This window comes from Rhinatrema bivittatum, chromosome 3 (genome assembly GCF_901001135.1).
Source record: "Rhinatrema bivittatum chromosome 3, aRhiBiv1.1, whole genome shotgun sequence".
In the NCBI taxonomy this organism is placed as follows: domain Eukaryota; kingdom Metazoa; phylum Chordata; class Amphibia; order Gymnophiona; family Rhinatrematidae; genus Rhinatrema; species Rhinatrema bivittatum.
This window is the reverse complement of record NC_042617.1, coordinates 588,240,224-588,257,829: the sequence shown is the minus strand read 5'-3', so window position 1 is coordinate 588,257,829 and position 17,606 is coordinate 588,240,224. Positions and strand designations below refer to the sequence as shown.

General features: G+C 45.6%; 1 protein-coding gene across 1 annotated transcript in view; it reads left to right on the top strand.

The window, feature by feature from the left end:
• Nucleotides 1-17,606, top strand: part of ACAT2 (acetyl-CoA acetyltransferase 2) — a 66,274-nt gene that overhangs the window by 48,141 nt on the left and 527 nt on the right. The window contains exon 8 of the mRNA XM_029596698.1: nt 1,304-1,414. Within this exon, the coding sequence (XP_029452558.1) occupies nt 1,304-1,414 (111 nt within the window). The remainder of the gene's footprint in view (nt 1-1,303; nt 1,415-17,606) is intronic.

Below are 17,606 nucleotides of genomic sequence, written 5' to 3'. Positions count from 1 at the left end.
GTTTTATTAACCATTCCCTTCCTAATAATTCCTAACATTCTGTTTGCTTTTTTGATTGCTCATAATTGAATGGCCTGCGACGATTCACTGGGCATTGAGAATGCTGGGATTGACCTCCCTCCTCAGCCCCAAAGGGCTGGCTAGGATTGCAAGACTGTAAGGTGTGAGGCCTTCACACCTTTGCTAGACTGCACCTCCTGGAGGGTGGTCTGAGGAAAGTGGATGTGTTTGAGCTGAAATCAAGGCAGGACAAAACTCTGAGGAGGAGAGAGAGAGGTTAGGGCCTGGTGCCTTGGACAGCAGTACTTCAGGATGGTCTGGTGGTCCTAGACATCTAATAACATGCTGTGATTTGAGATTGTCCTCTGTACCCAGCAGATACAGGTGCACCTTATTTGATGGACGTTTTTATGTCGATAGAAGCACACCACATATCCTGTGGCCTCTTATCGGGTGGGGGAAGGAGTTGTCACAGAAAAGAAAGTTCTCAGTGTATAGGGCATAAGGCAAGGAAAGAGAAAGGGATAGGAAAAAAAGACAGCTTAAAGTGAAACCCATGTATTTCTTGAGGGAACCTCGTGTGCTCAGAGCACAAACATTTTGCTTCACCGCTATGCACTTCTGATATCACCCACAAGAGTGACTGACTTTTCTGCTTGTCCATGAAAAATAAATATTAAATCACAAAAATGGAAGAGTTGTCTGTACAGCTGCTGCATAGGGTCCTGGAGCAAACTGCATTCTTTGTTAGTTTCAGAACATGTTGTTGTTTTGAGACCAGATTGCAGCCTGGCTTCAGATAGGTTTATTTATTTAGTTTTATATACCCTCACTAGGACGAGCCATCGTAACGGTTCACAATGTAATACAACAACAATCATTATTACAATGCATTTATAATCCTCATAAATATGAAAACTATATTTATTTATAGAAAATAAGATATGGCCTAAATTTGTAAAAATAAATAAATATCATCATAGGAACAATAACATTCAAGGGATAGTAGCATTCTTCTAAAAATAAAGACTAGCGTATAACAGTAATATCAGGTCAAATAAAATGTACATAATTAAAAGTAAAATCATTGGAAACCTTCCAAAGTGGGGTAAAATAAAAGCATAAAAAAAATAAAATCTGAGCAAAAAGGTTCTCCCTTTTGCTGTAATTGATCTTTAAAGCTCAGATCTTTTGGCTTCAGTGAATTTACAAAAAAATCAAATCATTCTTGTCTAACAGATCTTCCTAACCTGTGGCTATAAACTAACTTTCATCTCAAATAATTGTGCTTTCTGTCACTCAGGTTGAAAAAGCAGGATGGACCTTGGATGATGTTGATCTGTTTGAAATTAATGAAGCTTTTGCAGCTCAGTCTGTGGCAGTGATTAAAGATCTAGGATTAAACCCAGAGAAGGTAAGAGGACGTCCTCAAAGCAATCTGATCTGGTATGTTTGCATTCATTCAGCAGTGGTGACCCGGCAGCGCTCTGAACATCTCACCGCATGGGGTGTCTCTTCCCTTATGATGCTCTTCTTCAAGTCCTGTGAAGTTTCAAAATCTCACTTAAACAATAAGCGCTGCACTTTTCCATTACATGATGCTTGAAGGCTCGTGCCGTTTTCCTTAGTTTATGATCAGTGTCTCTCATGCAGTTAGCAGAGGATATCTCAAGTTCCTGTTGGCACTAAAAGATAAGTCACTATATTTTCAGCACATGATGTTTTACTTTGTACGTCACCTGGGGATTTGGTAGCAGTGGCTCAGTTACTAAATAACCATTAACATAAAAAGAAATGGCTTTTCCAGAGGCACTGTCTGCACAAATTGGCTAAACATTTTTGGTGGCAGCAGGAATTTGTTAAAATTCTCCTATTGGGCGACACCAACTGCACTAGTCAGGAAAATAAAGCCCCATGCAAGCTGGGATCTATAAGGAAAGGGTGTGCAGCTGACGCGGTGTGGAAAAGCATGGTTTTTTTTTCTCCTACTATCTAGTATCCAGACTGCTATCAAAATGCAGCAGGAAAATTAAAATACACAAGGAGAAAACAATTCACTTTACTAATACCTTCCGTTAAGTGGCACGTTCCTCACCACTACCTACTGTGCTTCACAAAATAGAATGTAAAAGAAATAGACAAAATAAATTGAGGGGGGTTTGACAGTTTGTTTTGTAAGGAAACTGTATAGGAAAGACTTTTCCAGAGAGATGAAGCACTCAAAATGCAAACACCAGAGGAGCATGGAGAATACTGATGTTTCCTGTAACATAACATAGTAACGACAGCAGAAAGACCAAATTTATTTATTGTTTGTTTGTATGTTTTTCTATACCAAAGTTTGGTACAAGCCTTCACTCCAGTTTAGATATAACAACTATTACATTGAAGACATAACAATATTGTGAATTAACAGATACATTTAACTTTGCTAATGGTAGCATGGTCACACTTAACATTACTGACATGTACGAAGTCTAGTGATTAGTGTTTTGAGATTGTTAAAATTGATTTTCCAAGTCATTTGATGAAAAAGGATTCTTGATGTGTATAATTGGTGAGGAATTTACTAACGGATGCCCTCTTTCTAAGTTTGTTGAAATAGCCATGTTTTAAGTTGTTCTTTGAATAGTTTCGTGTCGTTTTGTACCCTTAGGTTTTCAGGTAGAGAGTTCCATAGTGAGGACTGGCTATTGAAGCTGCTTTTTCTGTAATTGTTGTGAGGCTAGTAGTTGTGATTGATGGGATGGCAAGTAGAGCCTTATTAACTGATCTGGTGTTGTGTTGTGGGATATGTTTTTGGAATAAAGTATTTAGGCATTCGTTTTCATTGTTCTTTGTTTTTGTGTATTATGGAAAGTAATTTGTATTCTATGTGTTTCTCTATGGGTAGCCAATGGAGTTCCTTTAGCACTGGGGTGATGTGTTCCAATCTTTTGTGATTGAGTATTCTCGCTGTGGCCTTCTGTAGTAGTTGTAACAGGGCGTGTGGCTGATTTGAGTGTAGTCCTATTAGTAGTGAGTTGCAGTAGTCAAAGGTTGTGAATATTAGGGATTGAAGAATGGTTCTGAAGTCAGGTTGGTTTAGAAATTGTTTTAGTTTTTTGAGAGCTTGTAGAATCCTTCTTTGGTTTTCATGGCTATATGTTTTTGAAGCTTACTTCAGGGTCTAGCCAAATCCCTAGGTCTTTTACATTTTCACTTAGTTTGATCATGGTGGTGTCTATTTGGATTGAGTTCTTTGGGTTGTTTAAGTTGGCTTTTTCTTTCTAGTAATATACATTTGGTCTTGTCCATGTTGAGGCATAGATTCATTGTGTTGAGATGGGTGGCGGCTAGTTTGAGAACATTTTCAACGGTGTTAGTTTACGGGGATGAGTAGTTGAATGTCGTCTGCGTCTAAGTAGTAAGTGATGAGGCTTAAGAGTAGTTGGCATAAGGGGAGAATGTAGATGTTGAACAGAGTGGCAGATAGGGCTGAGCCCTGTGGTACTCCGGTTTCTAGAGGAATTAGATCTGAAAGGGAGTTGTTGTTTACCTGAAATGATTTCTTTAGAAGGAAAGACTTGAACCAGTTAGACCAATTTCAGATAGTCTGTGGAGAAGTGTTTGATGGTCGACAGTATCGAAGGCTGCGGATAGGTCTAGAAGTATGAGAATGTATTGTCCTTTGTTGAAACCCTTTAATATTGTGTTGGATAAGTTGAGAAGTAGTCTTTCTGTGCTGTGATGTTTCCGGAATCCATGTTGTGTGGGGTACAGAATGTTTAGATCTAAATGTTCATTCAGTTGTTTCAGGACCACTTTTTCTGTTAGTTTGGCCAGGAAAGATAAGTTTGATATGGGGCGGTAGTTATTGAGCTCAGTGGAGTCCAGATTCTTTTTTTAATGAGTAATTGTTGCCATTTTAAGGGTGTCTGGAAGATCATCTTCGAGTGATTTGTTAATGATTGATGGTGTGGGATAATTTTTTTAGGGTTCGTGTTGGTATTCTATCAAGATCGTGGCTCGCTGGGTTAAGGGTTTTGATTAGATTCTCAGTTTTGATGGACGAGATGGTTTCAAATGACCATGGGGTTATGTTCTTGTTGCTTAGTTGTATGTTTTGCATGGGGGCTTTGATTATGCTTTTAGTAATTTCACTGATTTTGTTTTTGGGTGGGTGTTAGTGTTCTTGTCTGAGGTTAGGTTTTTTACTATGTTGAACAGAGCGTTTGGCTTGTTTGCGTAGTTATGGATTTTTTTTTTTACTGTAGAAGTCTCTCTTGGTATTTACCAGGTTTTTGTAGTATGCTAGGTAAGTCCAATATCTGGCTAGCATTAGGGGCATTTGTTTTTATGACATTCTTTCTTTTTTTCTTAGTGTTGATTTGGCGTCTTAGATCTCTATTGGTATTTGCCAGGTTCTTGTGGCCTGGTTTGGCCTCTGTTGGAAACAGGATGCTGGGCTTGATGGACCCTTGATCTCACCCAGCATGGCAATTTTTTATGAACCATGGGCTATCATTTCTTTTGTTGTACATCATCTTTGTTCTTATAGGGTTTAGATTATTGGCGATTTCCAAGGTAACTTGTTGCCATGAGTGTGGCGGCGTTTTATGCTGGATAGGTCTATTTTCTTTAGTTGTTTTCAAAGTTCTTCTTGAAGGGGTTCTAGGGGGAATGGGGGTCTGTATTTGAAGGTGTATGGTTTGTTAGGTTCCAGGTTGATGCGCGATACAGTTTTTGTTTTACAGTTTGAGGTGGTGGTCGGACTATGGGACAGGTGTACATTGTACTGTGGGGTTTGTTAGGAATTTATAGTTGGTGAATATCAGGTCTATTGTGTGTCCTGCTTTGTGCGTTGGTTTGGTTTGTTTACTAGTTGTGTGAAGTTAAGTGCGGTTAGGATATCTATCAGGGTTTGGGTGTGGTGGGATTGGGGGGTTTCATTGGCGTGTAGATGAAAGTCTCCAAGTAATACTATCTGCAATGTTATGGCTTATTTCCTTATTTATGATATGCAACGTTTGACTCTAACAAAGTTTAACTATCATCTATATACCCATCCAAGTTCAGCATTCACACTGTTTAATGTATTTCCCTTCTGTCACACGTTACATGTAAACCGATATGATGTTTCGACAAATACCAGTATAAAAAAAACTTTGTAGGTTTTTTTATTTGATGGTAGACGTGAGGAACTCGAGTAGTGGAGAAATATTCTCAAGTAGTTTGGGGTGGCAGTATATCAGGCATATTTGGAGCTTATTAGAATCAAATAGGGCTATTTCGTATTGTTTGGGAAGTGAGTTAGGTATCAGTTTCATAGTAAGATTTTTTTTTTTTTTTTTTTTTTTTTTACTATCAGCTTTATTCCGCCGCCTCTACAGTTTTTCCTGGGAATTAATGTTGTATGCACTATTGGATAATTGGTTTGTTAATTGTCTGTACTTTTTAGCCATGTTTCAGTTATCGCAATGAAATCAGGTTTTTGATCTTGAGGCATGTCTCTGATTAGTATGATTTTTTTTGTGATGGATTGGGCATATTTTAGTATGAAAGTAAGTATATCAACTATTTGAGAGTCGTTGATGGTTATATTTATCAGGTTTTGTTGTCTCATTAACGGAGGTTTTGAGGTCTCGTGGATCATCATTGGTTTGAGTAGATGCATGTTGTCTGCCTTCGCTCTTTTGGGTTTGGTTTATCTTAAGATGTTAGGTTTGTATTTGAGATGAGAGTCCTAGGGGCGCTCCAATGGTCAGGTTGTGTGGTTGCACTCATTGGGCGTGCTATTGTCTGTGCATGTAGCTTGCGGCCTGCGTCTGTCCTTAAGGGCTCATCGAGGTGCGGGGGGTGAGGCCGGCGGGTGGGTCTCACCTCGGAGGAGTAGGGGCACAGGGCGTGGATCCGAGATTTGTTGAGTGCTTGTGAGATGTAACGCTGGGACTGGCGGGGCTCTGGACACTGACGGGTCAGCGCCGGTTGCACCGAGCATATGTTGCGGTCGGGGTGATCCGTGGCGAGATTCAGGAGTTATTTTAAATGAAGGGGTTGGACAGGAGGGGTTTCAGGGGTTCTGGTAGAGGAGATAGCAGCTTGAGGGGCGGCTCAAAGGGGCACACCCCTTTGTCTCGCTCCTTAGGAGTGTGATGTCTGTGGGCCGCATTGAGTTTTTAAATGGCCCCAGTTGCATTGTATCGCTGTCGCGGATGGGCGGTGCTTACCGTCATGCGGTCGCCTGGCTGTGTCGTTCATCAGCAGGGGTGTTGGCGTGCCTACGTGTCTATGCTGATCACGAAGGCGGATGGCGAGCAGTGTTGAATTTTTAAATGGCCTCTGCTAGCTAAATGACAGACTGATGTAGAATGTTTCCCAGTAAGGGGTCGATAAAAGGAGTGCCCGGTGCGTGCATAATAGGCGCGCCGATTTTATAACATGCGTGCACAGACATGTGCACGACCATCAGATTTTAACATGCACATGTGTGGGTGGCGCGCTTGGGGGGGGGGGGGAGAGACTAATTTTCCCTAAATACCTAATTTTCTTTTCCCTGTACGTACCGGATCAGTCCAGACTCCTGGGCTGTACCAGACCTCACTACTTGGGGTGGGAAACGGAAAGGCCTGCTCTGAAAATGCCCTCCCTGGAGTCCTGTACATACAGATGATGCCGCGCGAACGGGAGTGAGCCTTCAGGCCCAGAGGCAAGGGTCGACCACTCAAAAGGTACGCAGAATTTATGGTTTCCTTCAACCACCGCAAAAGGGTTGTCTTAGATACCATACTACCCTTTTTGGGACCCTACCAAAGAACAAAGATGATCAGAGCCAGGAAAACAATTACTGACCTCGAGATAGCGTAAAGGTACCCTACGCACATCCAATTTCTTCAATTCCCTGGAGGGAGGATCAGAGCTGTCAAGATGAGAAAACACTGGAAGCTCCACAGACTGATTCAGATGAAAAGAAGACATGACCTTGGGGAGAAAAGGAACTGTGCTAAGACTAACTCCAGACTCATATCTGCAAAAAAGGTTCCCTACAGGATAGGGCCTGAAGCTCAGAAAACTTCCTGGCCGAAGTAATGGCTACCAGAAAAGAGACCTTAAACGTAAGATCATTCAGGGTGTCTCTTCAGTGGTTCGAACAGGGGTGCACAACACTGCCTTGAGTACAAGATTTAAGTTCCAGGAAGGACAGGGTGTACGTAAATGTGTTGCCCCCTTCAGGAATCTAACCAGATCAGGATGGGAAGCCAAAGTCCCCCCCCCCATCCACCGAACCACACAAGCAACCAAGGGCAGCCCCCTGTACTCGAAACGACCTACAAGACAGACCCTTGGCTAAACCCTCCTGAAGAAAAGCTAGAATATCGAGAATGGAACCCAGAGTAGGCCAAATCGCCAGAAGCACACACACCATGACTCAAATACCTTCCAAACACGCATATATGACCTCTAGGTCGAGGCCTTTCGAGACCGTAGAAGAGTGGACACCACTGTATCAGAATAACCTTTGCCCTTCAACCGGTGCCTTTCAAAAGCCATGCCGCTAGACAAAAGTGATCTACCTGATTGAAACAGACAGGTCCCTGATGAAGTAGATTCGGTAGCGCTGGGAGACTGAGGGGCTCCTCTGCCAGGGTGAGGAGATCTGCAAACCACGGCCGTCAGGGCCATTAGGATGACCTCCGCAGGATGACTTTCTATGTGACGAAGGTCCTTGCCTAAGAGAGGCCAGGGGGAAGAGACATACAGAAGGATTGACGGCCAGGGCAGCGCCAAGGCGTCCACTCCCTCCGCTGCCGGTTCCCTGCAGCGGGCGAAGAAACGTGAAGCCTTGGCATTCTGGAAGGTCGCCATCAGATCCATGGCGGTCTGCCCCCACCTGTCGCAGATGAGCTGGAAGGCATCGTCCGCCAGCTCCCATTCTCCAGGGTCGAGCTGATGACGACTCAAAAGTCCACGTGAACATTGTAGGGGGTGGACAATGTGAGATCAGGCGATGCTGAGCAGGTGCTTTTCCGCCCACTGCATTAGGAGCTGAGCTTCCATGGCCACTGGAGGACTCCGGGTCCCCCCCTGCCGCTTGGTATAGGCTACGGTAGTCACATTGTCGGACAAGACCCTGACAGACTTCCCTTGTACCAGTGGCAGGAAGGCCCGGAGCACCAGACACCGCCCTGGTCTCCAACCGATTGATTGACCAGCAAGCCTGTCGCGGACCAGCAACCCTGAACTGACTGCTGAAGACATACCACCCCCCCCCCCCCCCCCCAGAGAGGCTCACATCTGTGGTGACCACTGTCCAAGCTGGAGCCACAATAGATACCCCCTGGAAGACATTGTCAGAGTGCAACCACCAACCCAGACTGAAACGCGCCACGGCCGTCAGAGGTAACTGCTCCGAAACCGGGCTCCAGCGGGAGAGTAATGCTGATTGCAAGGGATGCATGTGCGCAAAAGCCCACCTGGGACCAGTTCCAGGGTAGAAGTCATGGAACCAATCAACTGCAGGTAGTCCCAGACTGTAGGGGTCTGCCTCCGCAGAAGAGCCTGGACCTGGCCTCAATTTGCGACTGCAGTCTACGGAGAGGAAAACTTTGCCTTGCCGCATGTCGAATAACGCTCCCAAAAATTCCAGAGACTGAGAGGGATTGAGGTGACTTTTGGTTGTATTGACCACCCATCTAAGAGAATGCAACAATTGTAGAACTCTCTGAATCGCCAACAGACTCTGCTCCTCCGGATTTTGCTCTGATCAACCAATTGTCCAAATACAGATGGACTAAGAGGCCCTCTCATCGCAACCGACCCGCCACTACCACCATTATCTTGGTGAAAGTTCTGGGCGCTGTCACGAGACCGAAGGGTAACGCTTGGAATTGATAGTGTGGTCCCCAGTACAAAGAACCTGAGAGATTTCTGATGGTCCTTCCGGCTCCCGATGTGAGATCCGGCAAGGCCAGGAACTCCCCCGGCCATATGGAGGTGATCACGGATCTCAGGGTTTCCATGCGGAAGTGTGGAACTCACAGGCAGCGATTGACCTCCTGCATGTCGAGAATGGGCCGGAAGGTGCCTTCTTTCTTGGGAAAGACAAAGTATATGGAGTAGTGTCCTCTTCGTTGTTCCGTGGCAGGAACTGGGACAATAGCCCCCAGTTCTGACAACCGGACCAAAGTGAGCTGAACCGCTGCTCGATTGTCTGTGCACCCGCACGGTGAGAAGAAAAACTTCGGATTGGCAGGGCAGGCAAAATCTAAAGTGTAGCCGTGCTTTATCACTGATAGTACCCACTGATCTGTCGTGATGGTGGTCCATGCCTCGTAAAAGAGGGACAGCCTGCCCCCTACCTTCGGGACCAAGGGATGGACTGGCAGGCCATCATTGAGACTACTTCCCGCCCGAGGCAGAAGCAGGTCTACCAAAGCGCCTCCCTCGAAAGGACAGAGTCTGCTGACAACCTCTGCCTGACCGAAAGGAAGATGAAGGGGTACTAGGACAAGGAGAATAAGACTTACTACTACTCCGAAACCTAGACCGAGAGGAAAAGGAACCCTTAGACCACGACCTGTCTTCCGGTAGACGGTAACCTTTATTCTTGCCAGGAAGCTGGATCATATCATCCAGTTCTTTTACAAGCAGATTGTGATAAATTGCAGGAAGACCTTGTGAGACTGGAAAATTGGGCATCTAAATGGCAGATGAAATTTAATGTGGATAAGTGCAAGGTGATGCATATAGGGAAAAATAACCCATGCTATAATTACACAATATTGGGTTCCATATTAGGTGCTTCAACCCAAGAAAGATCTAGGAGTCATAGTGGATAAGAACATAAGAAAATGCCATACTGGGTCAGACCAAGGGTCCAACAAGCCCAGCATCCTGTTTCCAACAGTAGCCAATCCAGGCCATAAGAACCTGGCAAGTACCCAAAAACAGTCTATTCTATGTAACCATTGCTAATGGCAGTGGCTATTCTCTAAGTGAACTTAATAGCAGGTAATGGACTTCTCCTCCAAGAACTTATCCAATCCTTTTTTAAACCCAGCTCCACTAACTGCACTAACCACATCCTCTGGCAACAAATTCCAGAGTTTAATTGTGCGTTGAGTAAAAAAGAACTTTCTCCGATTAGTTTTAAATGTGCCCCATGCTAACTTCATGGAGTGCCCCCTAGTCTATTATCCGAAAGAGTAAATAACCGATTCACATCTACCCGTTCTAGACCTCTCATGATTTTAAACACCTCTATCATATCCCCCCTCAGTCGTCTCTTCTCCAAGCTGAAAAGTCCTAACTTCTTTAATCTTTCCTCATAGGGGAGTTGTTCCATTCCCTTTATCATTTTGGTAGCCCTTCTCTGTACCTTCTCCATCGCAATTATATCTTTTTTGAGATGTGGTGACCAGAATTGTACACAGTATTCAAGGTGCGGTCTCACCATGGAGTGATAGAGGCATTATGAAATTTTCCGTTTTATTCACCATTCCCTTTCTAATAATTCCCAACATTGTTTGCTTTTTTGACTGCTGCAGCACACTGTACCGATGATTTCAATGTGTTATCCACTATGACACCTAGATCTCTTTCTTGGGTTGTAGCACCTAATATGGAACCCAACATCGTGTAATTATAGCATGGGTTATTTTTCCCTATATGCATCACCTTGCCCTTATCCACATTAAATTTCATCTGCCAGTTGGATGCCCAATTTTCCAGTCTCACAAGGTCTTCCTGCAATTTATCACAATCTGCTTGTGATTTAACTACTCTGAACAATTTTGTGTCATCTGCAAATTTGATTCTCACTTGTCTTATTTCTTTCCAGATCATTTATAAATATATTGAAAAGTAAGGGTCCCAATACAGATCCCTGAGGCACTCCACTGTCCACTCCCTTCTACTGAGAAAATTGCCCATTTAATCCTACTCTGTTTCCTGTCTTTTAGCCAGGATAACACATTGAAATCGTTGGTTCAGTGTGCTACCGCAGTCAAAAAAGCAAACAATGTTGGGAATTATTAGAAAGGGCAGGGTGGGAGGAGGCGGGGAATTCTGGAATGGGATCACCTTTGGGGTCCTACAGGGATTAAATCCTTTGCCGATCTACAGCGTCAATATAATTTACCTGATTCAGCTTATTTCCCCTATATGCAGCTCGCGCATTTTGCTACCCCCACCCAGATTGGTCCACATTTGGCACTTGGTCCATCCTCTTTTGAAAAATTATGTAAAAAAGCTGATACTTCTAGTCAGTTGGCGTTGGGCATTTATCAACTTTTGGCAAGGGTGGATGGGAAAAAAATCGAACTACCAACTTGCCTGGGAATGTGATTTGGGGATGGATATCTCTCCACTACAGTGGAAGATGATATTACAAGGTTGTGGGAGAGGTTTTATTGCTACCTCCCTGATCGAAAATGCTTATAAGGTTTTATATCGTTGGTATATGTATTCCCAACAGTTACACAAATTTATGCCCCGGGTCTCTGAGCTTTGCTGGAGGAATTGCGGGCATGTGGGCACTTTTATACATATGTGGTGGGAATGCCCTGTTTTACGGTCCTTGTGGATGACTGTGCGACAGTGGTTGGGGACATGATGCCGGGTTTCCCAGTCTTCGGTCCAGCTCAGGCCTTACTTGGGCTCAAGTGCGTGGGTCTGTTGGATGCTTGCAACAGGTTGGCTCACTATGTAATTTTGGCCACCCGTCTGGCCATTGCAAGGACATGGAAGGATACCCGGGTCCCTACAAAAGCAGTGATACAACAGCATGTAGATAAAATTTATTTGTCTAGAATAACAGCTTTCCGACATAAAAATATGCATAAATTTGACACATGGCAGGCTTATTCAAGCTGGAAATCCGCCCAATCCCTTGATTCTCCCTGATGCACCCTGTGGCCTTTCTTGTAGACTATTTTCATTCCTCTTCTGGGGTGCGATTAGGCGGCAGTTTGAGGTATTCACACATTTCACCAATTTTTTCTTCAGCTTTACCGATGGAGATGGAGGGAGGGGGGGGGGGTCACAGGTGGAAATCACAGTGGTATTTTTCTGGTATATACTGATTATTATTGCACTCAGTTTCTGGGTATAGTTTACTTTATTATTCTGTTGAGTTCTGTATACTGATTTCAGTTCTGTGAAACCACTTGTTATCATGCTTGTTGGTTTGTGATTATACCACTGTTAATAAAACTTTAAATGATAAAAATAAATAAATAAAAAAAAGGGCATGGTGAAAACGGAAAATGTCATAATGTCTCTATTGCTCCATGGTGAGACCGCACCTTGAATATTGTGTTCAATTCTGGTCGCTGTATATCAAAAAAGATATAATTGTGATGGAGAAGGTACAGCGAAGGGCTACCAAAATAAGGGAAATGGAACAGCTCCCCTATGAGGAAACACTAAAGAGGTTAGGACTTTTCAGCTTGGAGAAGAGATGGCTAAGGTGTGGGATATGATAGAGATGTTTAAAATCATGAGAGGTCTAGAACGGGTAGATGTGAATCAGTTTACTCTTTCAGATAGTAGAAAGACTAGGGGGCACTCCATGAAGTTAGCATGGGGCACATTTAAAACTAATCGGAGAAAGTTCTTTTTTACTCACACAATTAAACTCTGGAATTTGTTGCCAGAGGATGTGGTTAGTGCAGTTAGTGGAGCTGGGTTTAAAAAAGGATTGGATAAGTTCTTGGAGGAGAAGTCCATTACCTGCTATTAAGTTCACTTAGAGAATAGCCACTGCCATTAGCAATGGTAACATGAAATAGTCTTAGTTTTTGGGTACTGAACAGTAAATAAGACAATGTGCCCGGCTGTCAAGGCCATAGTGAGTCACAAAAGTATGAGTGGACTTCCAGGTAGCCACCCTACAAATCTCGTGCAGCAGCACCTGTTGACATTCTGCCCACAAAGTCGATTGCGAACTTGTAGAATGAGCCTTAAGCCCGACCAGAATCGACCCGCCCTGTACAAGGTATGCAGACACGATAGCCTCCTTCAGCCATCAGGCGATAGTTGCCTTGGAAGCCTTCTGACCCCTTCTGGGTCACTCCATAAGACAAAAAGATGATCCAGACGAAAAGCATGTGACCTCCAGGTAACAATACCCGTTTCACATCAAGCTTATGCAAATCTCTGGTCTCTGGCAAAGAGGAATCTAAACCCACAAAGGAAGGAAGCTCCACAGACTGATTTAAATGGAAAACAGCCACCTGTGGGAGAAAGGATAGAACCATGCTCATTGAAACACCCATGTCCAAAATCCTTAAAGGCTCTCTGCAAGATAATGCCTGGAGCTCTGAAATGCACCTCGCTGAAACAAGTGACCAAAACCACCATTTTCAAAGTGAGAGCCTTCAGGGTCGCCCACTTCAGAGGCTCAAAGGGGGCCGAGCAAAGGGCACCGAGGACCAAATTAAGTTTCCAGAAAGGATGGATTCCGAACTGGAGGGAGCAAGTGCTTAACCCCTTTCAGGAACCTAGCCACATCGGGATGTGAAGCAAGCACTACCCCATGCACCTTACCTAACACCACTACTTGAACTCTTAAGGAATTAAAGGCCAGACCCTTGGACAAGCCCGCCTGAAGGAAATCCAGAACTTCCGGGATTGAGGCCTTGTCAGGACGAATGCTGCGTTCCACACTCCAGGACTCAAACACCCCCAGACCCTAACATAGGCTCTGGAGGTAAAGGTTTTACGGGAGTGTAAGAGCGTGGTGATAACCCCTCGAACTTCGCTTCTGTCTAGTGGCATGGCTTTTGAAAGGCAGAAGTTATCGACCTGCTAAAATAGACCAGTCCCTGGCACAGTAGAGTTGAGGACAGAGGAAACCACAGTGGACAGTCGATGGCTAGAGTCAGAAGATCTGCAAACTACGGACACCATGGCCATTCCGAAGCCACTAGAATCACTGTACCCGGGTGAACTTCTATTCGGTGCAACACTTTTCCAACCAATGGCCACTGAGGAAAGACTTACAACAGAACGTCGCTTGGCCAGGGCAGAACCAAAGCATCTACGCCCTCCGCTCCCAGTTCTCGTCACGGACTAAAAAAACGAGGAGCCTTGGCATTGCAGTACATTGCCACGAGGTCCATGGATGGCCTGGTCCAACGCTGGCACAGAAGATGAAAGGCCTCCTCTGAGAGTTCCCACTCCCCTGGATCCAACTGGTTTAGACTAAGAGTCTGCCTGCACCTTGTCGACCCTGACGATGTGGGAGGCCACAATCTTGTAAAGGTGCCCTTCCGCCCAGGCGATCAGCAGCCATGCCTCCGTCGCCACAGGACAGCTCCTGGTTCCTCCTTGACAATTAATGTAAGCTACCGCTGTGGCATAGTATCCTCACCGACCACCCTTCCACTAAGGAAAGAAGGGCCTGCAATGCCAGCCAAACAGCCCTGGTCTCCAAGCAATTGATGGACAGGAGGATTCAGTCTTAGTCCATTGGCCCTGCACCACTGCTCCCCTATACACCGCCCCCCATCCAGAGAGGCTGGCATCAGTTGTGACCACGATTCACGTGGGAATCTCCAAGTCCTCTCCTTGATGCAAGTTGTCTGGACACAATTACCAATGTAGACTGGCACACGCCACGTCAGTCAGCAGTAATTGAAGCTGGAACTGCTGGGAAAGTGGACTCCAGCGGGAGAGCAACACAGACTGCAGAGGATGCATATGAACAAAGGCCCACGGAATGAGCTCGAGAGTGGAAGCCATCTACCCCAGGACCTGCAAATAATCCTAGGCTGTGGGCTGAAGCATGGAACTGAATAAATCCACCTGAGAAATAAACTTGGAAAGTCTCTCCTGTAAAAAAAAAAAAAAAAAAACCCCCCAAAAAAAAACCTTGCCCGAGGCCATATCAAATCTGGCTCCCAGAAACTCCAAGGACTGAGAAGGAATCAGATGGCTCTTGTCAGGGTTTACCACCCAACCTAAGGAAGTCAGCCTCCGGAGGACCCACTGGACCGCGGGGTCCCTGCACAATTCCTCAGACTTTGCACGAATCAGCCAATCGTCCAGGTAGGGTTGAACCAATACTCCCTCGCGCCGCAGGGCTGCTGCTACCACCACCATCACCTTGGTGAAGAACCTTTGTGCTGTCGCAAGGCTGAATGGGAGTGCACAAAACTGGAAATGTTGGCAGAGGATCACGAACTGTAGGTACTTCTGATGATCTGGACAGATGGGAATGTGCAGATAAGCCTCAGTCAGGTCCAACAAAGCCAGAAACTCTCTCCCTTGTGGACGAATGCTATCACGGAGCACAGTTTCCATCCGAAAATGAGGCACCTTCAGCTTCCAATTGACCTGTTTCAGATAGAGGATGGGGCAAAATGTTCCTTCCTTTTCGGCACAATGAAATATATCAAGTAATGCCCGCGCCTGAGTTCTCCAGCTGGAACTGGAACTATTGCGCCAATGTCTTGTAAGCGCAGCAGGGTCTCGTGTACCGCTAGTCTCTTTTGATGGCACGCACATAGGGAAACCATGAAGCATCGCGGATTGGCCGTGCAAAATCTAAAGCGTAGCCATGTTCGATTATGCTGAGGACCCATTGATCCGACATTACCATGGTCCACTCCTCCAGGAATAAGGACAGCCTGCCCCCAATTTTTGGAACAGAGGAGTGAACCGGCCGCACTTCATTGTGAGGGCTTGGGGCCCCCATGAGACTGAGGTGCTCCTTATCTGGAGGGCCGCTGGCCTCGAAAGGACTGGGGCCATGTATTTTGACGGCTTTGTCCCTGACGAAACGAGGAGCCCGTGGATCGGGAGGAGCAAAAATGTTGATTCCCCCGAAATCTTGCTCTGAGGAAGAGAGCCTCTCGCCCTGGGCCTGTCCTCAGATAGCTTGTGTTTTCCCCAAGTGACTTGATCATATCTCCAATTGCTGTCCGAACAACAATCTGCCCTTGAAGGGCAGAGAACTCAAATGCGACCTGGAGGAGACATCTGCCGACCAATTCCGCAACCATAGGAGGCAAAGCGCCGAAACCGCTGAAACTATTGCCCTTCCTGAGGTCCTCAAAAGATCATACAGTGCGTCCACACTGTAGGCCACCGCAGACTCCAGTTTCCCAACCTGTTGTGACTGGGCATCTAAGTTTCACAGATGCTTGGAAATCCTGGATCCAGTGGAGACTGGCCCACTGTGCAAAGCTGCTGCAGATGGCAGCCTGGACTCCCAGAGCTGACACAAAGATTTTCTTGAGATGTACTTCCAACTTGCGGTCCCTGCAGATCCTTCAAGGCTGCAGCTTCTGTCACTGGAATAGTCTACTTTGTCATTGCTGAAACCGCTGCATCTACCGTAGGCACCCTGAGAAGATCCAGCATGTCCTCTGGGAGCAGGTATAACATCCATGGCCCTGCTCACCTTTAACCCCAGATCAGGAGTGTCCCACTCCTTAAATAAAAGGTCAGACACCGAAAAGTGGAACGGGAATGAATGCGCTGGACCTCAGAGTCCCAGCACCACCGGATCCCCAACCTGGAATCCTCCTGAGGGGGATCCATTCCCAGTTCGCCTAAGATGACAGGAATAAGGGGACCCAGTTCATCCTTTCGGAACAAGCAAACCATCTTGGGGTCATCCCCATCCACCGGAGGGGATCCCATGTGCTTGGATGGAGGAGCCTGGGCATCTGGTTACACATCCTGACCTTGAGCAGGAACCGGGCACGGAGAGTCCTCCTGATCTGAAGAAGAGGATGTGCTGTCCCTCGGCCAGACCATGGAACAAAGCGGACATTTCTCCTTGGGCGCTCCATCAGCCCTCTGTGGCTAAACCCTCCTTCGGGCCTCAGAGGAACCTTGCCCTGGCCCTACTAGCACAGCTGCTCTGCGAGCTACCTTGTGCCCCTGCACCTTACCAGCCCTGTGCGCCTTAAAAGCACAAAATCTGAGGTGAACGAAGACGACCCTTCAGAATCCTCCCCTTTGTCATCCTCCCCTGCAGCGCTAGCCAAACAAGCCCCTCCAGGTGCACAAGGCTGTGGTGAAAACGGGGGAAGCAGAAGCCCATCCCCCATAGCAGCTTTTTCTTGCTCCACTTGGTCCTCAAAATGGCTTCCATTCCCATGCTGAGCAGGAACGGAACCAGGGCCTGACAAGGCAAAAATCAGGGTGCTGATCCCAACGCGGTCGCGAATCACCCCCTGCCGATTGCTGTTTCCATTTCACATGCTCTCTCATTATGGAACAAAACACTTCCAATTCAAGTGGGTAAATAGGTTTAGTGACAATATGACTACTTCCTTCTTTCCATTACTTCAATTATATTCCAACTATAGCAAAGAATTTGTGCTAAGCTGATTACAGCTTTAGCAATTAAGTTTCAACAGCCAGTGTACAAAAAATCCTTTTAAAGGTACTTGTAAAAGTTTACTGTAGCAAACATCCATCTTCTATCAGATATAAATTTGTTTTTCAAATTGACATTTTCCCCTCCAAGCATTCATATAGCATTACACCCTATCTTACTTACACTGAAGGGGACCAGTTTGTGCCATGTGTCAGTCAATGTGAACCAATCAGATCCAGTGACTGGGCATTTTGTGCACTGCTTGGGATCAGGTCTACTTGATACGAAATAA